The sequence below is a fragment of the Eumetopias jubatus genome, unplaced genomic scaffold (assembly GCF_037043125.1).
Source record: "Eumetopias jubatus isolate StellerSeaLion01/CBP00866 unplaced genomic scaffold, mEumJub1_p1.0 scaffold_7, whole genome shotgun sequence".
Lineage (NCBI taxonomy): Eukaryota > Metazoa > Chordata > Mammalia > Carnivora > Otariidae > Eumetopias > Eumetopias jubatus.
In genome coordinates, this window is record NW_028274813.1 from 111,807,025 (window position 1) to 111,833,948 (window position 26,924).

General features: G+C 37.3%; 1 protein-coding gene across 1 annotated transcript in view; it reads left to right on the forward strand.

The window, feature by feature from the left end:
* The window catches only part of ARIH1 (ariadne RBR E3 ubiquitin protein ligase 1), a 118,494-nt gene that overhangs the window by 86,612 nt on the left and 4,958 nt on the right, over positions 1-26,924 (forward strand). The window contains exons 6-12 of the mRNA XM_028099920.2: positions 7,763-7,829; positions 9,355-9,461; positions 11,657-11,699; positions 12,210-12,281; positions 15,653-15,783; positions 19,921-19,978; positions 24,966-25,226. Coding sequence (XP_027955721.1) covers positions 7,763-7,829; positions 9,355-9,461; positions 11,657-11,699; positions 12,210-12,281; positions 15,653-15,783; positions 19,921-19,978; positions 24,966-25,226 — 739 coding nt within the window. The remainder of the gene's footprint in view (positions 1-7,762; positions 7,830-9,354; positions 9,462-11,656; positions 11,700-12,209; positions 12,282-15,652; positions 15,784-19,920; positions 19,979-24,965; positions 25,227-26,924) is intronic.

Sequence of the window (26,924 nt, forward strand, 5' to 3'; positions counted from 1 at the left end):
ATAGTTGTGTGTGACTGCTTTACTCCTTACCTATATTTATAATCACTAGTCTTTTAAATTTTATCCATTCTGGTTGGTATGTAAGCATATCTCCTTAGGGTTTTAACTTTTAATTTCCTGGTGGGTAATGATGTCAAACACCTTTCCATTAGCCTCTTGGATATCTTTTTTTATGAAGTGCCCATTCAGATCACTTAAAATTTTGTTACTTTGTTGCTTTATAAGAATTCGTTAAATATTCTGATAGTCTTTTGTTAGATATATATTACAACTAAATTCCCTTATGTGTAGCTTCCCTTTTCTCTCTCTCAATGATTTTTGATGAACAAAAGTTTTCATTTTAATGGCATCTAATTCATCATTTTTCCCCATTTATGATTATTGCTACTCAAATCTTTTTTTACTCCAAGGTTGTAGGGGTAAAAGGGGGGTGCAGGAGGGGCAAAGGGAGAGGGAGGAAAAGAGAGAATCCCAAGCAGGTTCCATCCCCAGTGCAGAGCCCGAAGCAGGGCTCCATCTTACAACTCTGAGATCATGACCTGAGCTGAAATCAAGAGTTCAGACGCTTAACCAACTGAGCCACCCAGGTGCCCCAAGATTGTATCTTTTTTTAAGGTAGTCCACTGAGACTTTATGGAGAATGCTTTGGTAACATGTGACATTAGAGTTGTGTGTCTCATAGTGGAATAAATTGAATGCCTCCCATTATTTCTCCACAGTGAAACAGAAGAGTACTACTTTAGTATTCTAAAGTAGGAAATTTAGTACAAAAGCTATAGAATACTGTCTTTTAAAATACATGGCTTAAGGGATCAGAGCTCAAGTTCATACTGAAATAATTTCCTAGTCTCCTTGAAATGCAAAATGAAAAAATTTGTCAAAATTCAGTAGTCCACAAGACCAAGTATATAGACAGTAAGTTGCTGATGATAATTATCTAAAGTTTTGAAAATATTTTTGAACTATAAATGTAAACTTAATATATTGAAGGGAGGCAGAGAAGTGTGTGGGAGGGGTGCATGAAGCTGATTGTGTAGGGCCTTATATGCCATTATATAAGATCTTTGGCTTTTTCTGAGGTAGAGCCATGAGAGGATTCTGAGCAGAAGAGTGACATGGTTATAGAGAGTTGCTCTGACTGCTGGCATTAGAAAGAGACTAAGTAGGAGTGGGGAGGTTGGGAGACTCTTAGAGCATTCTGGGGTGAGAGATGATGGCAATTTGATCCAGGATGGTAACAGAGGAGGTGGTAAGAAATGGTTGGATTTTGAATTTATTTATTTTCAGGGTAAAGTCAGAGAATGGAGTATAAGAGGAAGAGATGAGCCAGAGATGATAGCGAATGTTATATCCATTTTTAATGACCAGAAATTGAGCAGATTTATTATAAAGATGTTGATTACATTATCATAACCCTACAACCCAAATGTCCAAGGAAGATGGAATATAACATAGCCGTTAAGAAAAGGTTTGGAGAGGCGCCTGGGTGGCTCAGTCGGTTAAGTGGCTGCCTTCGGCTTAGGTCATGATCCCAGGGTCCTGGGATCGAGCCCCACGTTGGGCTCCCTGCTCCGCGGGAAGCCTACTTCTCCCTCTCCCACTCCCCCTGCTTGTGTTCCCTCTCTCGCTGTGTCTCTCTCTGTCAAATAAATAAATAAAATATTTAAAAAAAAAGTGTGGATGTTGGGGTACCTTATTTCAAGTTTATTTAAAAAAAAAAAAAGATTTGTGTGGGCGCCTGGGTGGCTCAGTCAGTTAAGTGTCTGCCTTCGGCTCAGGTCATGATCCCAGGGTCCTGGGATCGAGCCCTGCATTGGGCTCCCTGCTCGGCGGGAGGTCTGCTTCTCCCTCTCCCACTCCCCTTGCTTGTGTTCCCTTGCTGTGTCTCTCTCTGTCAAATAAATAAAATCTTAAAAAACAAAAATTAAAAAAAAAAGATTTATGGGGGCGCCTGGGTGGCTCAGACGGTTAAGCATCTGCCTTCGGCTCGGGTCATGATCCCAGGGTTCTGGGATTGAGCCCCCTAGCAGGGAGCCTGCTTCTCCCTCTCCCTCTGCCTGCTGCTCCCCCTGCTTGTACTCTCTCTCAAATAAAAAATAAAAAATCTTTAAAAAGATTTGTGGATTATTTTAATGCATTGGAAAATGCCTATAATCTCAGTGATGAAGCTAAGATATAAAATTATATGTAGTACAGGGGCGCATGGGTGGCTCAGTTGTTAAGCATCTGCCTTCAGCTCAGGTCATGATCCCAGGTTCCTGGGATTGAGCCCTGCATCGGGCTCCTTACTCAGTGGGAAGCCTGCTTCTCGCTCTCCCACTCCTCCTGCTTGAGCCTCTCTCGCTTTGTCTCTGTCAAATAAATAAAATCTTAAAAATAAATTATATGTAATACATTCTCTATTTAAAATTATATATCCAGGGTGCCTGGGTAGCACAGTCGGTTAAGATCTGACTCTTGGTTTCAGGTCAGGTCGTGATCTCGGGTGGTGAAATTGAGCCCTGCATCAGGCTCTACAGTCAGCACAGAGTCTGCTTAGGACTCTCTCTCAAATAAATGAAAATGAATATATTTTTTAAATAAAATAAAATTATATATCCTACATTTACCCCCCAAAAAGAGGAAAAGGTCCAGGTTATAAAAATGTTAAGTGGTTATTTCTCCTGAGTGATACAGTTGCGGGTGGTTTTTATTTCCTTATTTATACTTGTCTATAATTGGTCTGTCAGGGGAAAAAAACCCTTTTTACAGAAAAATATTTTATCATTAGTCCTAAATTGAAACAGAATCTTATTGATTTACTCAGGGTGCTAAATCAGCATAAGATGTGGTTTACTACTTGGTATACTAAAATCCTTTTGTTTAAAGTCACCTGGTTTCAAATCATAACTCTCCAGTTATCTCATTTGTAAAAACAGAATTATCCCAAAACTCAAGGGTATTTAAATGCATCTGACACTGTGCTTATAATGTATAGTAGACTATCAGTAGAAGTCCTTACGTTTACCTTCATAAAGAGCTGCCTTCTACTATGAGAGTTGGTGTAATAACTATTTTTGATATAAGTGATGGCAACAGGTCTTTGTCAAGAGAAGTAGTTTATCAATAGCCAGGATAACACTTGTCTTCTTGAGAGTACTCATTCTCAAGGGTAAGAGATCACTTCCTTATTCTTCTCTATCACAAGATAAACTGACCTAATAACTGAGACCTAATAACCTTGGTTTAGTACCTATGGCTAACCTTTGCTCCCACCAGCTAGTCTAGATCAGTTATAAGAAATCATTGGCTTTTGTCACATCAGAGAAGCATTGAGTAATAGAAATAAATGGGAAGTCAGGGCATCTGACTTCGGGTCTCATTCTTATTTTTTATTTTTTGATGTAAATTTCACGTAAGATAATATTTACCATTTTAACTATTTAAAACTATACAGTTTAGTGGTTTTTCATAAGGTGGTACAACCATCACCACTGTCTAATTCCAGAACATTGTCATCACCCCTAGAAGAATTATATTCATTAAACAGTCATTTCTCATTCCCTCCTTCCACTAGAACCTGACAATCACATGTTTTCTGTCTGTACGGATTTGCTTATTCTGGACATTTCATTTAAATGACATACAGCATGTGATCTTTTTTGCCTGGCTTCTTACACTTAATATAATGTTTTCAAGATTCATCCATGTTGTACCATGTGTCTGTACTTTATTCCTTTCTATGGATAAATATTCCATTCTATGGATATTCCATATTTTGTTTCTTCATTAGTTCTTGGACATTTAGGTTATTTCCATTTTTTGTGAAAAAATTTGTGTTTTTATTTGAACATCTCTGTGCAAGTTTTTTATTTGAACACCTGTTTTTTTACTTTCCTTGGATAAATGTACCTAGGAGTAGAATTGCTGGGTCATATGGTAATTCTGTGTTTAACCTTTAAAAAAAAAGATTTATTTATTTTAGAGAGAGAAAGGGCACTTCTAGTGAGTGCACAGGGGTGGGCGGGAGTGCGGAGGGCAAGAGAAAAACCTCCAGCAGACTTCCTGCTGAGTGTGGAGTTTGATCCCACAACCCTAGGGTCATGACCCAAGCTGAAATCGAGTCAGAAGTTCAACAGATTGAGCTGCCCAGGCACCCCCTGTGTTTTTAACCTGTTGAGGAATCACCAGATACACTAATTATTTTTAGACCTCAGTTCCAGCATCCCTGAAATGTGGAGGTTTTACTCATTTAAAAAATAATTTCTACAGGCCAAGCAATGTGTTAGATACTAGGGATCCTTTCATGGAGCTTATTGTTTGGTTGGGGCTAAGGGAGCATGAGGCAGATATTAAACAAATGATTAAAAATTTTTATTTTTATTTAGGGGCGCCTGGGTGGCTTAGTCCATTGGGCATCTGTGTTCAGCTCAGGTTGTGGTCCCGGGGTCCTGGGATCAAGCCCCACATTGGGCTCCCTGCTCAGTCAGGGAGTCTGCTTCTCCTTCTCCCTCTGCCCCTCCTCGCCACTCATTTTCTCTCTCTCTCTCACAAATAAAAATCTTTTAAAAGTTTTTATTTAAATTTAATTTAGGTAACTTATTAATTTTATTAATATAATTTATATTATATATTATTAATAATTACTCTATTATTAGTTTCAGGGGTAGAATTTGGTGATTCATCAGTTGCATAGAACGCCCAGTGCTTGTTACATCACATGTCCTTCTTAATGCCCATCGCCCAGTTCCCCTCCAGCAACCCTGTTTGTTTCCTATAGTTAAGAGTCTCTTATAGTTTGCTTCCCTCTCTGTTTTCATCTTATTTTATTTTTCCTTCCCTTCCTCTGTATTCATCTGTTTTGTTTCTTAAACTCCACATATGAGTGAAATCATATGGTATTTGTCTTTCTCTGACTAATTTCACTTAGCATTATACTCTCTAGCTCCATCCATGTCATTGCAAATGGTAAGATTTCTTTTTCTTTCTTTTTTTTTTTTTGATGGCTGGGTAGTATTCCATTGTGTGTGTGTGTGTGTACACACATGTACACGTACCACATCTTCTTTATCCATTCATCTATCGATGGACATCTGGGCTGTTTCCATAGTTTGGCTGTTATGGACATTGCTGCTATAAACATTGGGGTGCAGGTGCCCCTTTGGATCACAACGTTTGGGTAAATAGCTAGTAGTGCAATTGCTGGATGGTAGGGTAGTTCTATTTTTAACTTTTTTTTTAAGATTTTATTTATTTATTTGACAGAGAGAGGGAGCACAAGAAGGGTGTGTGGGAGAGGGAGAAGCAAACTCCCTGCTGAGCAGGGAGCCCAATATGGGGCTATTTTTAACTTTTTGAGAAACTTCTGTACTGTTTTCCAGAGTAGCTGCCCCAGTTTGCATTCCCACCAACAGTGTAGGAGGGTTCCCCCTTCTCCACATCCTCACCAACATCTGTCCTTTCCTGGCTGGTTAATTTTAGCCATTCTTACCAGTGTGAGCTGGTATCTCATTGTGGTTTTGATTTGTATTTTCCTGATGCTGAGTGACGTTTAGCATTTTTTCATGTGTCTGTTAGCCATTTGTATGTCTTCTTTAGAGAAATATCTGCTCGTGTCTTCTGTCCATTTCTTGACTGGATTTTTCGTTTTTGGGGGGTGTTGAGTTTGATAAGTTCTTTATAGTTTTAGATACCAGCCCTTTATCTGATAAGACACTTGCAAATATTTTCTCCCATTCTGTCGGTTGCCTTTTAGTTTTGTCGACTGTTTACTGTGCAAAAGCTTTTTATCCTGATGAAGTTCCAGTAGTTCATTTTTGCTTTTTCTTCCCTTGCTTTTGGAGACTTGTCTAGCGAGAAGTTGCTGTGGCCAAGGTCAAAGAGGTTGCTGCCTGTGTTCTCCTCTAGGATTTTGATGGATTCCTGTCTCATATTTAGGTCCTTCATCCATTTTGAGTTTATTTTTGTATATAGTATAAGACAGTGGTCTAGTTTCATTCTTCTACATGTGTTGTCCAATTTTCCCAACACCATTTGTTAAAGAGACTGTCTTTTCCATTGGACATTCTTTCCTGCTTTGTCGAAGATGAGTTGACCATAGAGTTGAGGGTCCATTTCTGGGCTCTCCATTCTGTTCCATTGATCTATGTGTCTGTTTTTGTGCTAGTACCATACTGTCTTGATCACTGCAGCTTTGTAATACAGCTTGAAGTCTGAAATTGTGATGCCTCCAGCTTTGGTTTTCTTTTTCAACATTTCTTTGGCTATTCAAGGTCTTTTCTGGTTCCATACAAATTTTAGGATTGTTTGTTCCAGCTCTACACAGATAACTTGCTAATGAAAATTATGACAGGGGCGCCTGCATGGCTCAGTCGTTAAGCGTCTGCCTTCGGCTCAGGTCATGATCCCAGGGTCCTGGGATCGAGCCCTGCATCGGGCTCCCTGCTCAGCGGGGAGCCTGCTTCTCCCTCTCCCACTCCCCGTGCTTGTGTTCCCTCTCTCACTGTGTCTGTCTCTGTCAAATAATTATTTTTTTAAATCCTTAAAAGTAAAAAAAAATTATGACACTTTTCTGACGGGGAGATGTAAAAGCTGCCATGAGAACTGAGCAGGAACTGGTGTGGGTAATTGTCAGAAAAGGCCTCCTTTAGTTGGTAACTATATGTTAGCTGAGTTAAATAAAATAATAATAACATAGCAGCATCTAATATTTATTGAGTGTTTACTATTTGCCAGGCACTGTTCTAGTTCACAACTCTTATTTCTGCTATCCATTTTACAGATGAGTAAACTGAAAAATGGAGAGGTCAAAGAACTTACCCCTAGTACATAGCTAGTAAGTGTGAATCCAGCATTCAGTATGCTGTCCCATCTGAGCCCACCGTGATATTCTTCTCTTTCTTTTTCAAGAGAGGTAGCCCTATGCAAAAGCCTCTGAGGAAGGACGATACCCACTATTTTGAAAGAATACAAATGTGACAGGAGTACACTGAAAGTAGCCCAGGACAAGATGGGGTCTTGTGGAAGGCAAGCAGTGCCATAAGAAACTCAAGATTGATGGGACCAGATTATACAAAACTTTATTGTCTGTTGTCTTCACTTTAGATAGTTTTTATAGGTTTTGTTAGTGGTTAACTGTTTTTCTGCTTTAACACCATTTTCTTTAAACACTCACAGGAGTGTTTACCATTAAAACTAATAAAACTTAAGCTTCAGGATTCTTTACTTTCATGGATTCCTATGAGTTCTAGAAGTTGCTATGAATATACAGAATGTTCTAGGTGGACAAGAGAAGCCAGGTTGCAGTCAGTAAACATTTCTGGTAAATTACCAAAAGATCTCAGAAGAAGGCCCTCAAATTTATGTATAGCAAAACGTGGATCTTGACATTCTTGTCAATATCTCTGATTTCACACACTGATTTTTGGGAGAGCGTCTTAGGGAAGTTGGCTGCAAATTGCTGTCTTAGGCAAGTAAGACACTGGAAGGAACCTAAACTCCACAATAGTTAGTAAGTCATTAGACTGTAATAACAAACTGGGTAAAAATGGAAAATTTTGTGTATAAGAAACTTGGGGATGGGGGTTCTACCAAATAAAACTACAGAAACTTTGAAATTGTCTTGATTTCTATAGTTAATATTTGTTGATAGTCTATAAGCATTTAAATATTTTCAATTTAGGGCAGTTTTTAGAGCCACCACATTGAAATTTTATTTTATAAATGTGGGAAAATACTCTTGGCTGAGAACTTCCTAATAAACTACTTTTATTCTTGCTCTCAGGCGCCTGATCACAGATTCAAAAGTTAAATTAAAGTATCAGCATTTAATAACAAATAGCTTTGTAGAGGTAAGTGATTTCTCTTTAAGTTTTCCCTTTTTTAATAAGAGGAATTGTTTATAAAATTAGTTTTTCTTATATGAAACACTCCTAATAGTAAGAAAGACCTAAAGGGCTTGGATTATGGACTTTATTCATGAGGTATACCAAATACCTTTATTCTCAAAGAAATGTGACAAACCAGTATGTAGATGTCTCTTCATAGATCTAGAACTTTGGTGATAAAATTATTTTTTCAGTATTCTTCCTTTATCGCTAGCAAAAAATTATAGCTGATTATTAATGATGTGATGTTTAATAATGCTTGGCAGTTTAAGCTTGCTATATTTCTGCTTGTTTTAGCTTCCATTAGCAATAAACTTTGTTAATAAAGAAAGCTGTAGTTTTGTTTGTTTTTTTTTTAAGATTTTATTTACTTGAGAGAGTAAGAGGGAGAGCACAAGCCGGGGGAGAAGGAGAAGCAGGCTGCTCCCAACCCCCCAAGTAGGGAGCGTGACGCGGGGGCTCGATCCCAGGACTCTGGGATCCTGACCCGAGCCCAAGGCAGACACTTAACTGACTGAGCCACCCAGGTGCCCTTATAGTTACTTGTTTTTATCAAATGCCTTTCTTTTATCAAATACAGAGGTCAGCAAACTATGACCTGCCTGTTTTTGTAAATATTTATTTGAACATGCCATTTGTTTTATGACTTCTTTTGTGCTACAGTGGCTGAGTTGAGTAATTGCTACAGAAGCCATTGTGGCTGTCACAAACAAAAATCTTTACTATCTGGCTCTTTATAGAAGATGTTTGTGAGCCTCTGTATAAGATCGTGAATGTAAATTGGTATTTTAATTCTGCAAAGTAATTTTTATGTCTATTAGATTAAACTGAAGGTCAGATCTTCTAGAAAACTGTGTATTTTAGGAATAGTATATTTTTAAAATGGTCAATAAACTTTAATTCTGGTGCAGAGTGTTAGTTGAGCCATGTTTTGTTTCATAATAAAAATACCTCAAAAGTTTTACTTTTTTTTTTTTGTTTTTAAGAACGAAAATGTGATTGTTGCCATGGTTTAGGAACTGACTTTTGTTCTTAGAAGACATTTTTATGGTCAAAGAGAGAAATTTACATGTATATTCTATAGCTCTAAACACCTTCCCTAAGTAGGAGTGTATGTTGTTTTCTTACATCTTTGAAAATTGCCCTGAAGTAGAACCATAACCAAATCGATGCTTCTTAATGATCACAAATGGGTAATTATTTTAAAGTTTATCAGTACGATTTTGAAGGTAGAACCAGTAAGACAGTTCACATATTTATAAAACCAGGTCTTCAAGGGATTTGTAATCTTAGAAAAACAGTGCATCTAAAAGCATTACTTTAGAAGACTACTAAATACTGGGGGCAGGCTTTTATGTGCTTGTGTCATCATCTCTGTCTTTGGCCCTTGCACTGGGAAAGCAATGTAAGTTAATTGCTTGTTGTACTAGAAAATCTTGCATCATGATTTAATTTGTTGTCATTTTTTATTTTCTAACTTGGGTTTCAGTGCAATCGACTGTTAAAGTGGTGTCCTGCCCCAGATTGCCACCATGTTGTTAAAGTCCAATATCCTGATGCTAAACCTGTTCGCTGCAAATGTGGGCGCCAGTTTTGGTAAGCAAGTGATTTCCCAAATTGAAATAGTACACATAGCTTTTCTATTTATTCTTGGTAGTAAAATAGTAGAAAAATTTTTTTTTACCTCAGGTGCGGAGGGTAGGTGATGTTGACTTAAAATAGTGTGTATTTCTTTTAAATAAGAATTAGATTAAAAGGCCACATCTTAAATAATTTTTTCTCTTTCCTTGTTGCTCTTTTTTCTAATGGGGGAAAAAATGCAGCTATAATCACATTTTCTTGTGTGCTCCACTGGAACTAATATGGGAGCAAACTTACAGATCTGGGACAAGAACTTAGTTCTTCTCATTTCTGATGGACTGCTTATTTTGTCAGATTATGTTTGGTTCCTTTATGGTTCTTGCTCTGTTTTCAAGTTATCTCTTAGAAAATAAAATACACAGGATTATTTTTCCTTTGCTCTGACAAGTTTAATCTTACTCCTAGAAAGAAAATGTGCAGATAAATTTGGAGAGATAAAACATGGTTGATGAGATATGCTTTTTAACCAACACTTTCCCTGTGGCTCCTCTGGCCCCAGCCTTCCTGGTAACCTCTGTTCTTGGAGTTTATAACATACTCCTCGGCCTTTGAATTCTAGATTTGAGTTAATAGAGAATTTCCAATACCACATATTCTTATTAGAGAGTTAAGATGGTTTTCCATTTTTCCTTGTGGATCTTTTAGGAGTAAGAAAACAATCAAACCAGTTAGCTCTAAGAGCTAGCAAATAGATACTATAATGGTATCCCGTACCATTCTTTTTTTTCCTCCACAAACAGCTATAGAATTAGACTTACACGTCATTAATACTGAATATTTCCAAAAAGGAGCAGGTAAACTCACAGAGATTAAATATGTATGAAATACATACTATTTTGGTAGAGGTTACATTACTGTTTTAGAGTTTACCCTATAGACAGGAGGTGCAGTCTGATTATATACTACTACTTTATTTTTTTTAAGGTTTTATTTATTTATTTGACAGAGAGAGACACAGCGAGAGAGGGAACACAAGCAGGGGTGGTGGGAGAGGGAGAAGCAGGCTTCCTGCTGAGTGGGGAGCCTGATGCGGGGCTCGATCCCAGGACCCTGGAATCATGACCTGAGCCGAAGGCAGACGCCTAACAGCTGAACCACCCAGGCGCCCCTGTATACCTACATTATAACATATTTTTAGTTGATACCAAAATACAGAGAATAACAGCAGTGAATACTTATGTAGCTATTAACCCAGCTTACACAAAGTTAGTATTTTGTTTTTGTTAAGAAATAAAACATGACAGATTCCTTTGAAGCTCCTTTGTTCCCTTCTCCATCCCACTCCCCATCTTCTTGTCCAGAAGTAACCATTATCTTTGACTTCATTTAAATTGATAGCACTTTGTTCCTCTCATTTGCAAAGGATTTTTGGCACTCCTGAATTACTTGATTAGCTAATAGCCACTCAGCAATTATTTTTTCATAAGCATTTTTATTCTTAATTTATACTTTCTTAAATGTATATACCATGTGCCTAGAGTACGGGAAGGAATTAACAATTAGTATATTCTTAGAAAATATTTCGTCACACTCTTTTGTTTTATACTTTACTTGGTACAATTTATCTCTATAGGGCTGAGGTTCATTTGTTTGGATCATGCAAAGATGTGACCTGTTTACTTCCCAAGTATTGCTCACTGTGCATTAGCATTAAATTACATAATTACTTTACAAAATCAGACTTTTACTCTTCATTTGGGGTGTTAAGAGATTTAATACATGCTAATAAAGCACTGGTCAAAATTTAAGTTCAAAATAGTGAAAATTATTTGGTGAATTCAAGATTGTTTACAGCACAGAACTGTACATATATAAAACGATCAGAAAAATACAGATGGGATTAAACTGAATTTTTTTTATCTTAACAGTTTGGTGGATGTTTAGAGAGTCCTTATATAATTGTCATCAGAGCATGTCTTCATGCCTATAATCATTTCTTTATTTCACACACACACCACAATACACGCTCTCCTAACACTAAATTCTAAATAATCTGTGGAATAATGTAAACTTGGCTCATGCCCTTGTATTTGCCAGTTGCTAGAAATGGATGAAACCACTGAGAAATTATAAAACATGAAATTGCTTGTTTGTTTGTTTACTTACTTACACTCGGTAGGACTTACTTCTTTTAACTCTTATGTTAACAGCTTTAACTGTGGAGAAAATTGGCACGATCCTGTTAAATGTAAGGTGAGTTTGTCTGGTATTTTCATTTTTAAATAACGTAATAGAACACTTCTGAGACTTGACTGAAAACCAGGGCCCACAATTTTGTTATCCATTTATAGATAGAAGATTGTGTTTTTCCTTTCTGTTTCAGATGATCATCGCAAGTATTCGTGAAGCATTCCTTAGGAATAAGTCCCTTCCTGATGATTATCAGGATAACAGTGGTTAAGGCACCTCCCTGGGCAGGCTTTGTAATTAGCTAAGGGGAATGACACATCTTGGAGCTGGGCTTCTCATCAAGCTCTAGGTTCCCTACTTGGCTTCAGCCAGAAAAAGTCTTCCTTTGGTTGATTTTATATATATAGGTTATGAGAACTACAGGATTCCCTTGGTTTAAAAGGAAGTAAATCCAGTGATAATCTTGTGCTTTGCCTTTTACATTTAAACTTGACTGTATTTTAATGTTGAAGTGATTTGCTATCCTTTTCTTAAGTCTTTTGTTGTACCCTAACAGTTGTTGTTTTCAAACAGTGGTTAAAGAAGTGGATTAAAAAGTGTGATGATGATAGTGAAACCTCTAATTGGATTGCAGCCAACACAAAGGTTGGTGTTTTCCTTCAGTAAACTCTTGGTAGTGAAACTGTTATAAGAATAGGTGCATTAGCAGAATAAGTAAGTTTTCCTAGTTAAGGACTTCGTTTTACCTTTTCGTCAGTTAAGATTTGGGGTTTTTTTGGTTATTTTGGGGGCTGGGCGTTTTGGTTGAGTTTGTGGTTTTTTTGTTTTGTTTTTTTTCCCCCAGAATGTCAATTTTTTAGTGTTCCAAGTTTATTTTATTGAGCACTACTGCAACATGCACAGTACTCTTTAGAAGTTTTTATCTGTTAGGAAAACATTGGTTTCCTATAGAAGAAAAAGTTGACAATTTTTCTAACCAGGGGTTTGATAATGCTTTTTCATATTGTTCTGCCTTTATGTTTCTGCCTTTAAAAAATCTCCATGGTTTGGGGCGCCTGGCTGGCTCAGTGGTAGAACATGCGACTCTTGATCTCAGGGTTGTGAGTTTGAACCCCACATTGGGTGTAACTCTTTACTTCTTTCTTTCTTTCTTGCTTTCCTTTGCTTTGCTTTCCTTTTCCTGTTTCCTTTTCTTTTCTTTCATCTCTACACCCAGTGTGGAGCCTGAACTCACAACCCTGGGATCAAGAGCTACACACTCTATTGACTGAGCCAGCCAGGGGCCCCTCCTTAAGGAGTCATTCTTTAGAGCAGTATCAAGAGTAACTGAGTAACTGTTTTTATTATGTAACTGCACTGGGCGTAACATGTTTGACACCTTTAACATACTAAATTTCTAAAATAATGATTTAAGAGGATTGACTCCTAAGAACTGGAAGTTTTGAGGGTAATATAGATATCCCTTGTTCTTTTGTTTTTATTTTTGAAGTACACTACTGCTTATGATACCAGTTTTAAGATTCAGTCTCCTTATGACCGTGGACCCCTGCTTTAACCCTAGACAGATGTTTTGTTCTGCAAATGGATGTAATCTTGAGCACCCTTCTTTTCTGTCACAAAGTAATAAGTGTATGTTTGAGTCCCAACGGTGTACCCAGCAATTTCTTAGTAGAAATTGTATAAATAACAATCTTTATTTAATTCAACCTTATATCCTATCTGTATTGGAAGTGACTAGGGTGATGAATGGTAGTGTTATTCATGGACTATTCATTTTTAGTATTGCCTTTCACATGTGAAGGTGATGCTTAAAGAATACTGAGTTGTTTGACTAGCTAATTTAGAGCTTTCCATCACCCAGTCACAGGACAGTGATAAAAAAGAGTATTTAAACGATGGAGGCCAAAACACACAATTTTATATCATTAGTACCCTGTTGTACCCAAAAAGATTAAAATGTGAATATATTTTTATCTCCCAGAAAGCCTTAGTAGTGAAATAGTCTCGTCACATTAAACAAATGCCTATGCCTTTGAGGAATGTGTGGTTGAAATCAGTATTTTTGTGCTCTCTAAAATTATCATGGTAGAAATAACTCATGTCACTTAAGAAAACCTTTCTATGTTGTTAGGAAGTGGTTACTTTTGTTGTTGAAAAAATTTCCTAGCCAGGCATACTTTCTTGAAAATTGATTTTCCATCAGATGTGTTCATTAAAGCCCTAGAATCTTTTAGTATGCTCTGTAAAACTAGTATTTAGAATAGGACAGTTGTATTTTTACTAAGTAGTTTGATTAAACTGTAGCCCTCTTTCTGCATCTAGAGAAATCCCCCAAATACTCTAAACCCCCAAGATGTTTAAAATAGGGAGTACAGGGCGCCTGGGTGGCTTAGTTGGTTAAGCATCGGAAGCATCAGACTCTTGGTTTTGGCTCAGGCCACGATTCTCAGGGTCCTGGGATGGAGCCCCACCTTGCATTGGGCTCCTAGCTCAGTGGGGAGTCTTCTTCTTCTCCCCTTCCCCACCCCCCACTCCTGCACACACTCTTTCTCTAAAATAAATAAATCTTTAAAATAAAAAAAATAAAATATGGAGTATAGGCTTGAATATGTTTGACTTTGTTTAGAAAGTAGATTATTAAGGAAGAATGGCAGTTAGTAGTAACAAAGTTATCTGCTTGGTAGTTTTGAGAAAAACCAAAGAGTTTTTCTCTTGAGAGGCTTCAGAAGCTTTTATTATTGTTATTTGCTCCTTAAACAGCTTTGCAGATTATCAGTGGTATCCTAACATATTGAGAGCTTAATACTATTTCGTTAATTATAGCCCAGAAATATAGAATGAAACAGATATTTTAGACCTGGAATTTGCTTCTTTGGGAAAATGTAAAATATCTTAGTTGATTTCAGAGATTTGATTTCAAATGGCCATATTTACCTATTTAAAATGACTATAGTTTATGGGCCAGGGTAGTCTGTTTCACAAAGGCAGAATTGTGTAAGTAATATAATGGGTGATACTCCCCCCTCGTGGGAGTTACAGGCATCAAACAAACGCAGCAAAAATATAAGCTTTGCATCTTATTTATAGTTTCATTAAAATGAATAAGTTTGATTTTCTAGATTTTCCAAAAGAAAAAAAACAATAGACCTGCTGTAGGGTAATAACTTTGGCTCGTTAGTAACAAGGAATATGACACAGACTTGGAAAAAGCTGTGATCTCTGTAGCACGGTTATAAATGGACCACAATGAGAAAGACTTAAAGCAAGGGTATTTGAGGGCGCCTGGCTGGCTTAGTTAGTAGATCATGTGACTCTTGATTTCAGGGTTGTGAGTTTCAGCCCCATGTTGAGGGTGGGGCTTAAACAACAAGAATAAATAAAACAAGGTTATTTGACAGAAGAAAGTTGGGGAATTCAGTAGCCACAAGAAGAATTTACCTATCTTACCAGTCCTACTTGCCTGATTCTTAAGGCCAAATTGCTTGGGCTTGAATCCTGACTCTACCATTTGCTACCTGTGTGACCTCAGACCAGTGTTTTTATTATTTTTCTCTCCCTTAGTTTATTCATCTGACAAATGAAAATAGGATCACTCTAAGGATTATGAGTTAATGCATATAAAACACCGAGAACAGTGTGTGGTATACAGGAGGTACTCAATAATTATTTCTAGATGACACCGGACAGTTAATTATATTTACATGAACAAAATGTTTTACCTCCTGTAAAACTATTATTCTACATGTATGGTTAAAAGTACTTCCATGTTTTTGTCCCCAACCCTGCTAAAACAAATCTTTTAATTGTTGTATATCTTAGTAGCCAGTAATAATGGTAATAACTTTTCTAGTAGTACTTACTGTATTGCACCACTGTTCAGAGTGCTTTCTTTACGTGTATTCGTAACAATAAATGTGGTATTTAAAAATAAACCAAATCTAGAACTGGCTTCTCTTTGGTGGTAGTAATACAACCTAGTGTAGCATTGACACCAACTTTATAGTTTCTCTTCATAGGAATGTCCCAAATGCCATGTCACAATTGAGAAGGATGGCGGTTGTAATCACATGGTCTGTCGTAACCAGAACTGTAAAGCAGAGTTTTGCTGGGTGTGTCTTGGCCCTTGGGAACCACATGGATCTGCCTGGTAGGTTGGGGAAATGAAGGGGAGAAAATGTTCACATAAGTATGTAATATATGCTGTGTATTACAAGGTTTCTGCCTCATGGAAGTCACCATCTAACTTGGGAGCTAGATAAATGAATATAGTGTGTGATCATTGTTAAAAGTATATGCAAGATGTCCAGAGACAGGGATAAATGAGGCATATTTCACAGAGCAGGTAATATTTGAGAATTTTAAGGGGGATTAAGAGTTCATTAGTTGAAAGTGGTAGGAAAAATGTTCAGGGCAAAAGGAGCCTCATGAACAAAGGTAGAACGATGTGAAAGTACATGACTTATTTAGAGAAGAGTTGGATTGTCTAATATGTCTTTTTAGGCAATAGTTGAAAACTAAAAGATTATTGGCAAGACCCAACCTGCACTTATGTTTTATTTACCCTTGTATGTTATTAGACAAAAATATGTCCCAAACTTTAAAAATTGGAAAATTGCCCACTGCAATCAGATTTTTAGCCTTTCTTTGAAACATAGGAACAAGCCTGCATTCCTGCTTGGCAGCATTTGCCTGGAATTGATTAGTAGCCCCTTAGATGAGGCCTTTACTTTCTAGTTTGATATATTTCCCCAAGACTGAATCTTAAGGGCATTTGCATATATCATGATGGCACTATGTATTTAAAAGATGGCATCACTTTTAGTAGAGATAATATATATCTCCCTTCTGTCCATATTTCTTAGCAGTTTGGGAAAATGTAAGTTAGATTCGTGATGTCTTGAGGTTTGAGAAAAAAGGGAGCTAGCATATCTTCTGGTAAAAATGAAGGTATTTCTGAGTGTTTTAATACACAGATGACCCATTTTCACTAATTTGTGTTACCTGCTTATTGGCATTTCAGTTTGTGGCCCCTCCTAAGTTGTGGGGCATAGGAAAAGAGTTACAAAGTAGACTGGGACCTAAAGTAGTCTGGACATTATCAGAAGGGTTTTAAGTGGGGAGTGGCCTGATTAGATCTGTAATTTAGATGAGACGGCTCTGTATTGTGTGCTTTACATACATTACCTCACTATTGTGGCTGCTTTGTAGAGAGTGAGTGGGAGGGGAAGAAACTGCAGGGGCAGGACAGGAGGAGGATCTCACCTTAGGACAATGGCAAGTCTTTTCTTTTAGTTTCATTGGAACTTTTATTAGTTTCATTAAAGGAATAGTGAGAGGGATTACTTGGCCTGAAATTAATTCTGACTTAGGTAAAACTAGTTGGTTGTGTGGAAGTAAAGAAAGTGATTTTGCCACTGTCAAAGCCAAGAAGACAGGTACTCTAGATTTGAAGAAGCAAACTGGGGGATTAGACTATGCCCAGAAACTAAATTCACTCTAGTATATTTAAACCAATAAGCCTAATGAATAGAGAAGAAGAGTTATTAAAAGATACATTTCTTGTTAAAGATACATTTTTTAAAAAAGATTTTTATTTATTTATCAGAGAGAGAGCACAGCAGGGGAGGTGGCAGGCAGAGGGAGAAGCAGGCTTCTCCCTGCTGAGTAAGGAGCCTATGCGGGACTCGATCCCAGGACCCTGAGATCATGACCTGAGCCGAAGGCAGACGCTCAGTCGACTGAGCCACCTGGGTATCCCAAAGATACATTTTTTGTATGTAAGGAAATCTCTGATCATAACTCAAATTTTAAAGAAGCTATATTGAAAACTGAACAGAGGGGTGCCTGGGTGGCTCAGTCAGTTAAGCGTCTGCCTTCAGCTCAGGTCATGATCCCTGGGTCCTGGGATTGAGCCCCACATTGGGCTCCCTGCTTTGTGGGGAGCCTGCTTCTCCCTCTCCCGCTTCCCCTGCTTGTGCTTTTTCTCTCTTTCTCTGTCAAATGAATAAATAAAATCTTTAAAAAAAAAAAAAAGGGAAGAAAACTGAACAAAAGAAGCAAAACAAATGATGGATACAGGAGAATGAAGAATGGCCTGGACCGGGGTTGTCAGAAATGTTTCCTGTGTCTTGCCTTTACCCATAGCTAACATTGCAAATGAATCATGCTATGCTTCCTTATTTAAATCTGAAAATGCCTCAGAATCCTCAAAATAGCATTCCAAGTAGCACTATCCATCATCTGAATTAGAAGTATAGATGAATTCTCTTTGCTTTCCTGGCCTTCAGTTCCTTAATAATTTTGGCTGAGTAAGTTCAGAATGAGTTGAGGCTTATAAATACCTTAAAAATATCAAAAGGAACGTTTTTAAGGATATATTAGATAGGAAGAAGAGGTATTAATAGTTGACCAGTAGAGGGCAAGAAGAGCCGATCTTTGGGCTAAATTGAGTAAAGTAATTTTTGGTAAGAGAGGATTATAACCCAAGCTGGGGGGAAGTTAATAAATCTCCTGACTTGAGTGAATTGTGGTGTGGGTTACTTTAAAAACTGAAAGATGAGATCATTAAGCTATAGTTGGTTATTTTACTGAGTAGTTAAGGAAAATTGAAAGCTACCAAAAACTGAAAGCAGACAAAATGTAATCCCAAATTTCCAAAATTTGTGATTGATTCCACAAACTACATATAAACCACATAACTTTTCTCTTATGTCAAATCCCCAAATCAAATGGTATTATTAGGATGATGGATTAGGGAGTGTTTTGTAGACCTCAGCAAGGTATTTCAGTGTGAGCTGAGATGTTTGTGGCCTAGGCTATGAATACACGCAGAGATACTTAGGATTAATTGAATGTCCATTTCTTGGAGTTACAGGAAATGAATTTGAGTCTTCCTAATGGAATACTTCCAAGGTTTTGCCGAAAGGTTTTGTCCTTACCTTTTTTATTCACGTAAACTGTCTATTGCTTTTCTGGTCAGTTTTACTGATGACTTTCTTTCACTAATTAGAGAATCATGCATACATTTTGGGGTAACATCATAGAAGAACATTAAATTTATAGACATTAAAATCCTGGAAAACTTGACAAGCTGGAACAATGAGTCCAGTTTAACAAGATTTAAATTAAATTCAGAATTCTTCCTTTAGATCTAAAAGGATTACTGTTAAAAAGATTCTGAAGACATGACTTTTACAGCATGTGAACAATATAGTCCATAATTAAGGGCGTGGCCCTCAGTTGGGAGACAAGCATTTTTAGCTCTGAAACCCTAGTTATGTGACCCTTAAGTATGTTACTTATCTTCTCAAAACTTAATTCTTTGTCTGCTCAATGAAGATAATAATACACATTTCATAAGGTGTTTCAGGGAATTGAATCTGATAGTACATTTAAAGACTTTAGTAGTAAGTGGGTGATATGTAGTAAGCACTCAAGTATCAGCTGCTCCCATAATGTAGACTCCCAGAAAAGCAGAGGTAGAGTTAATCAGAACAAGGGAAATGCCAGTCTTGTTCATCTCTACTCTGAGCTGACTTCTGGGCACGTTTTTCCTGCTTCTCATTTTGTGTGTCATTCAGTTTTCAGTGACTCTTGTAAACTGTAATAGCATGTAAAGCATATAGCACAGCAACTGTTACATGGTAGTCCATCAACTGTTGGTTCTCTTTGGTTTATAAAGATAAGAAGGTGAGTAACTGGAAAAAATGGAAATATTTGGTTTATATAACAGACAACCTAGGAAATAAGACCTCTTTCTTCAAAAACTGAGTTAGAAGTTCAAACTGCAGGGGCGCCTGAGTGGCTCAGTCGTTAAGCGTCTGCCTTTGGCTCAGGTCATGGTCTCAGGGTCCTGGGATCGAGCCCCGCATCGGGCTCCCTGCTCAGCGGGGTATCTGCTTCTCTTTCTCTCCCTCTGCCCCTCCCCACCACTCGTTCTCTCTCTCTCTCTCAAATTAATAAATAAAATCTTTTTTTTTTTTTTTAAGTCCACACTGCAGTCAGGAACGGAAATTCTAGAGTGACAGTGTTTTCTAATGATTACCAGGGAGCTGATTTGGAATGAACTACTTCAGGAGGTGGGGAATCCAACAACACTTTGATTTCCTTTCAGTCTTGTAATTCTGTCATAAAGGTAGAACCCTGGGCATTTTAAATACCTCCATTTACCTGTATAAAGAACAATATTGCTTCTAGATAATCTCTGAATCCAGGCCAAACTTCAGTGATTTGTTCCCTTTTCCTTGATGTTTGGCCTTACGGAATCCTTTTAATTTACTTTAAGGTACAACTGTAACCGCTATAATGAGGATGACGCAAAGGCAGCGAGAGATGCACAGGAGGTAAGTACGTTTGTTTCAGGTGACAGGTGACCGAGAATGTGCTCACGGGTTTATTAGGGAATGATTCAGCAGAAGTTCTCAATTCTGAAAGAGTTGTGGAAAGACACCCCAGTAAATACTGGGTATCTGTGTACATTTAGAAAGGGAATCTTACCCAAAATGCTTATCAGTAGCACTCCTGTTTATAGATTTGTTGGCTTGCTTTTCATTAATCTAGTTTTGGTGTCAAGATTTTCTCACCCCAGCAAGGAGTCCAGAGAACAGTATTTGTTAAATAGTTTTGCTGCTGTTTATATAGATTCTTTTTTTGTTTGTTTGTTTTTTTAACCTCATCCATCAAGAAGTGGTAAGGATTATAGAGGAGCTGATTTAGAATGGACTGCCTCAGGAGGGGAGAGTTCCCTATTACTAGTTAGGGATATAACTCACTGTTGTAGATGGATTCAAACACTAGGTGTGAATTACCTTCATCGACACTTTGAGTTCCTTTCAGCTTAGTAATTCTGTCATAATTGTAGAAGCCTGGAATTTAATTATTCCTTACATTCATCTATTCCATATTGAAATTCCCTAGTTGTCCCAAAAATGTTCTTTTCAAATGGTTTTCCTTACTAGGATGTCATTCAAAACATCTGCTTATTTTTTCACTTTTTAAATGTTCCTTTAAAATTGATTTCTAATTAAAAAGACCATAAATACAAAAGAATATATACAGCCTAGTCTATCATATTGTTAGAAGTGAGAGTTCTGTGTCTCACTTTTTAAAAAGCTGGAAAATAATATTTTGTATTTTTAAATGATGAATGGTGTTTTCACAGAGTCTCACAATATCTGTGTTCCTTTTAAATTAAAGGGAAAAAAACGCCCACAAATTCCAGTGTTGATTTAAATTATATTCACTATAATATTACTTAAATGTTTCAACATAAAACCAGCTATAAACTTTTATGCTCATATACAACTATACAACCAAACCAAGGAAACTACGAAACCTTTGAGACTCAAGTTAAAATTAATTTGACAGGTAAATTGTTTGTTGAAATTAAATTACTATTGATAAACTGCTGGATGACCCAAGTTTTTTTAAATTGAATGGTACTATGCTACTAAGTGCCATGTGGCAACTTGTTTTCCCACCGACTTTCTAGATCTCAGCCATTGCAAATCTTTATTCCTATAGTGCATCATGATTTGGTTTGATCAGAATTTATCATTGATGTATTCGCTTTCACTTGTGTCCTCATTAGCTTAGTACAATTAATGTTGCTTAATGCCAGTTTCAGCCATTTCACAAATGTCAGACCTGAACTAAAACTTTGGTTCTTAATTACAAATTCATTGAGATTATCCCAGAGTGTTTGTGTTTTCTTTAGGTTGTCATCAGATTTTAAAATACTTTTTAAATCCCATGGTCTGTTTAGACCAGATCATTTGGCTCCCCTGCCCCACTCCCATTGAGTATGATTAGACTCCAATTTGAGATGCATCACACCATGTAGTTTTTATAAAAGTTCTATACTGAAGAGTCATGCTTTTCCAACCTCCCATTTGGACTTGATTCTACCTTTGTATTTTTTTATTTAGCTGAGTTTGTCATTGCATTTCTTTCTGTTGTTGTTTGTTTTAATATTAGCCTTTCTCCCTATGGCTTTCCCCTTCTGTTTTAAGCAGTCACAATTGTCTTAAATCCTGTTGAAGAAACCCTAAATTTCTCTGAAGTTTATTATAATTCTGATAATAGTTATCCTACAGAGAATAGTCTACAGAGAAATGTTCTTTTTTTTCTTAAGCTGCATTATATTTTTCCTAATTACTGTGGTATAGGCTTTTAGTTTTTACTTCTGAATGAATAGTAATCTAGCTAGATCTAGCCAGATATGGTATTCATCAGTAGAGAAAGTATATGAGTTATCCTTGGCCTCATTTGGGTGCTGGTAGAATCTCTTTCTAAGATCCACAGGGAGGGTAGATTATTGTGCATAGCTTCTAAACCAGTTTCTAACATTAGATTCTAGAGGGTAGAACACATTATTTTTTTCTAGTTTGTATCTTTTGGACTGAACTAGAATCTTCTGATCCTGTGGGTGTACAGAGAAAGATTTTATGAGTGGCTTTATTTGTTTTTTTATTTAGTGGGAGCTGTTCCTCCCAGAATGGAGCACACCCATTACATGCTCATCTGGCCTCTTCTTTCCTCACTTTCCCTACTCCCATAATCTGACATACTATTCACTGAGAGTTGTAGCCTTAAAAAGTACTAGAAGGTTGGCACACAGTCCAGAAAGAACATAGATGGGTAGTTGAGTACTTTAGAAAGGTGTACCTGTGTTGTAGAAAGTTGTTGACTTAACATACTGTGCCATGGTGCTGATTGTGGTGGACATTTGAATTTTCTTATTTTCTAGGCCAGGAGAATTAGTATACTTTTTCTGTAAAGAGTCAAATGGTAAATATTTTCAGCTTTACAGACTATATGGTCTCTTTACAACTATTCGACTCTGCCTCTGATCTTGTAATGCTAAATCAGCCATAGAGTCAGATGAGTAGTCATGCCAGAGTTATGGACAGAAGTTGAACAAAGTTCCAAGTTAACTTTATTTACAAAACCAGGAAGCAGCTGGATTTGGCTCACATGCCAGAGTTTGCTTATCCCTGTTCTAAGCTCTTAAGCAGTCAGGTTTGTTGTTTTGGATTTTTTTTTCCAAACTTAGTGCATTTCTCAATCCAGGTTCTGTCATTTGATTTAAAAGTTAGTCTTATTTGCAATGGTGGAATGGGTTCATGTTGAATTTTAGAGGTATTTTAGTTGAGAAGCAATTTTAGAATTATTGAATCATTAAATCAGTTACTAAAGTCTGCTAACATCATATATTTTATATGGTAGTTTAGTGTTTCCATTTAATCTTGGAAATTTGACAGACTTGAAAGTATTAATGCTTCCGGGGGAGATAAAATGCCAAGCAGATTATTTTCTACATATTAGATTTCAGACATAATTGGCATTAATTTTTCAATTAATGCATATTTAATAACATTAATATTGCTTTTAATCTAATAACAATGACATATAATTGGCATAATTTTCCAGTCTATAAGCATTGATTTGATACCTCTCTGATTCTTGAGTAGGAATAGATTTTTTTTTTAGATGTTTTAGTGTTGTTTGATACTGGCTCATGTAATTGGCTAATTATGTGGTTCAGAGTTAGTATTTCTAAGCAGGAACCCAACCATGGGCCTAGTAGCATCTGTGCTATTTGTAGTCTCTGAGGCATAAGGAGAGGAGGAGGAAATGACAGTAAAAAGAAATACGTAGGGGCACCTTTGTGGCTCAGTCGGTTAAGCATCAGCCTTCAGCTCAGGTCATGATCCCAGAGTCCTGGGATTCAGTCCCACATCGGGCTCCCTGCTCGGCGGGGAGTCTGCTTCTCCCTCTTCCCCTTACCCTGTTTGTGCTCTCTCTTGCTCGCTGTCTCAGATAAATAAAATCTTAAAAAAGAAATGTGTATGTGTGGTAAGAAACCCTTTCATAGTGGTTGCATTTAACAGACATTTATTAATCATTTTCTGCATATTAGGCACTAGAGATAACAATATTACTTTTTTAAAAAGTCTGTCTCTAGAGATTTACAGTATACTGTGAGAGACCAAGGTGAATTATTTTTGCAGTCTGATAAATACTATAAAACAAATCTAGACCAGGTATCATACTGTTTCTTTGGTAATACTTCATGTATCTTTAAAACACTTTTAATATGGGGCGTTGGATGGTTCAGCTGGTTAAGCGTCTGCCTTCGGCTCAGGTCATGATCCCAGAGTCCTGGGATCAAGCCCCGCATCGGGCTTCTTCCTCTCCCTCTCCCCCTGCTTGTGTTCCCTCTCTCGCTGTGTCTCTCTCTGTCAAATAAATAAATAGAATTAAAAAAAACAAAAACAAAAACAGATTTGGGGCGCCTGGTTGGCTCACTCGATAAGTGTCTGCCTTCGGCTCAGGTCATGATCCCAGGGTCGTGGGATCGAGTCCCACATGGGGCTCCCTGCTCGGCAGGAAGCCTGCTTCTCCCTCTTCCACCACCCCTGCTTGTGTTCCCTCTCTCGCTGTGTCTCTTTCTGTCAAATAAATAAATAAAATCTTTAAAACAAAAAACTTTTAATATAACTGCAATACCATTATTATCTTTGTATATATATGTTTTTAAAGCAATACTTTGTTAATATCATTAACTATCCAGTGTTCAGATGTCTCCATTTATCTCATAAATTTTCTTTTATAGTTGGTTCAAATCAGGATCCACACAGGTCCACAAGTTGAGTATGCTCTAAACTAGAGGTCTGCCGTTCCTTTTTCCCCTCCACGTTGCCAATTATTTGTTGAGGAAACTAAGTCATTTTGTTCTGTTAAATTTTCACATTCTGGATTTTGCTGATTGTCACTCCCTGGTATCATTTAATAGGTTCTTTTATCCCTGTATTTCCTGAAACTGGTGGTTAATTCTAGATACTTAAATTCAAACTCAGTTGGGGAGTGAGAGGGGCACCTACCTGTTGATACTGTAGACTTTGTTTGGTATTATAGGAGGAGTTAGATGATGTCTGGCTGTCTCTCTGTTGTTTTCTGCTTTAAAATGTTGATGCTTCTTACTTGTTTACTTATTACATACTGCAGAACAGTGTTACCCAGTATAACTTTCTGTGATGGAAATGTTCTTTATGGCCACTGACCACAAATGGTTATTGAGCACTGGGGAACTGAATTTTTTATTTTAGTTTAAATAGCCACAGGTGGCCAGTGTCTGCCATATTGGGAAGTGCAGCTATAGGATATTCATAGCATATTAAATAACAAAAGGTGGTAAGAGATACCTTTTTATTCCTGATTTTACCCTAAATTCCTATACTGTTTCATCTGTAAATATGACACCAGCTTTTGTGTGTATTTGATACATTTGTTATAATTACATGTCCATAATTTTTCTTAATGGGACAGCGATCTAGGGCAGCCCTGCAGAGGTACCTGTTCTACTGTAATCGCTATATGAACCACATGCAGAGTCTACGCTTTGAGCACAAACTCTATGCTCAGGTGAAGCAGAAAATGGAGGAGATGCAACAGCACAACATGTCCTGGATTGAGGTGCAATTCCTGAAGAAAGCAGTTGATGTCCTCTGCCAGTGTCGTGCCACACTCATGTACACTTATGTCTTCGCTTTCTACCTCAAAAAGAATAACCAGTCCATTATCTTTGAGGTAGGAATAGTTACTGAGTGGGGGAAAATATCCCTGTGTCATAGGTCTACTTGGTCTTTCATAGATAAGATACATAGAGTTTTAAAAGTTCCTATTTGCTGAGAATTTAGATTTCTTGTCCTAAACTGCATTCAAGTTGATGTGGTTCAGCCAGCTAGTGATTAAGTGTGCAGGCTCTGGAGTCAGCCCTGAATTTGAAACTGGACTTAATCACTTTTTAGCTCAGTTGACTTGCAGCAAATTACTTAATGTTATCTATATCTTTATTTTAAAATGGAGTAAATACTTCTCAAAGATGTTAACAAGGTTTAAGTGAGACAATACATGTATATTGCTTATATAGCATCTGGCACATCATAAGTTCTCAGTTAAAAAGCCTTTATTCAGGCAAAACTAATAATATATGGTATTAGAAGTTAATATGGTGGTTACCTTCAGTGGAAGAGTAATGACTAATGGGGGCTTTTAGCAGTAAAGGGTTTTCAAGTAGAGATGCTCATTTAAAATTGATGCATGAGGGCGCCTGGGTGGCTCAGTTGGTTAAGCGACTGCCTTCGGCTCAGGTCATGATCCTGGAGTCCCGGGATCGAGTCCCACATCGGGCTCCCTGCTCAGCAGGAAGTCTGCTTCTCCCTCTGACCCTTTCCCCTCTCATGCTCTCTCTCTATCTCATTCTCTCTCTCAAATAAATAAATAAAATCTTTAAAAAAAATAAAATAAATAAAATAAAATTGATGCATGGGGTGCCTGGGTGGCTTGGGTGGTTAAGCATCTGCCTTTGGCTCAGGTCATGTTCCCAGGGTCCTGGGATCGAACCCTGCTTCAGGCTCCCTGCTCACTGGGGAGCCTGATTCTCACTCTCCCTCTGTCGCTCCCCCTGCTTGTGCTCCCTCACTCTCTCTCACTCGCTCACTCTCAAATAAATAAAATCTTTTAAAAAAAATTAAAATTAATGTATAATAAAAAAGAATGAGATCTTGCCATTTTGCAGCAACATGGATGGACCTAGAGAATGTAATTCTAATAAGTAAATTGATTTCACTCATGTGGAATTTATAAAACAAAACAAATGATCAAACAAAGAAAAAAAGAGGAAAAAAGGCATTCTTAAATACAGAGAACAAACTGGTGGTTGCCAGAGGTGAAGTGGGTGGATGGATGGTTGAGATAGATGATGGGGATTAAGAGGTATAAACTTCCACTCACAAAATAATCACAGAGATGAAAAGTATAGCATTGGGAATTTAGTCAATAAGATGGCATTAACGTTTTTTGGTGACAGATAGTGACTACACTTGCCGTGATGAGCACTGAGTAAAGAATTGTTGAATCACTGTATTGTACACCTGAAACTAACGTAAACTGCATATTAAAAATTGATGCATAAAACACTGATGCCCATAGGTGACTAGACAATAACCCTCACTAGCAGATGGGAATTAAATTGGTAAATGTACAGAACTAGCCATAGTAGTAAAGGATAACAATTTTAATCTTACATGCATTGTTCTCTTAGAAGAAGTAGGTGCAGCCAGCTGTAAACAGGAATGGGTTTATATTTTTTCCTCAAGTTTCCCCTCTCTTTGTGTTTCAGCAGATAGCATTTTGCAGAACTAGAATATTCCAAAAGACTTTTCCTAGTCACTTTCAGGACTTTTTCTTGATATTCTTCCAGTGGTAATGGGTAAATCTTTCGTT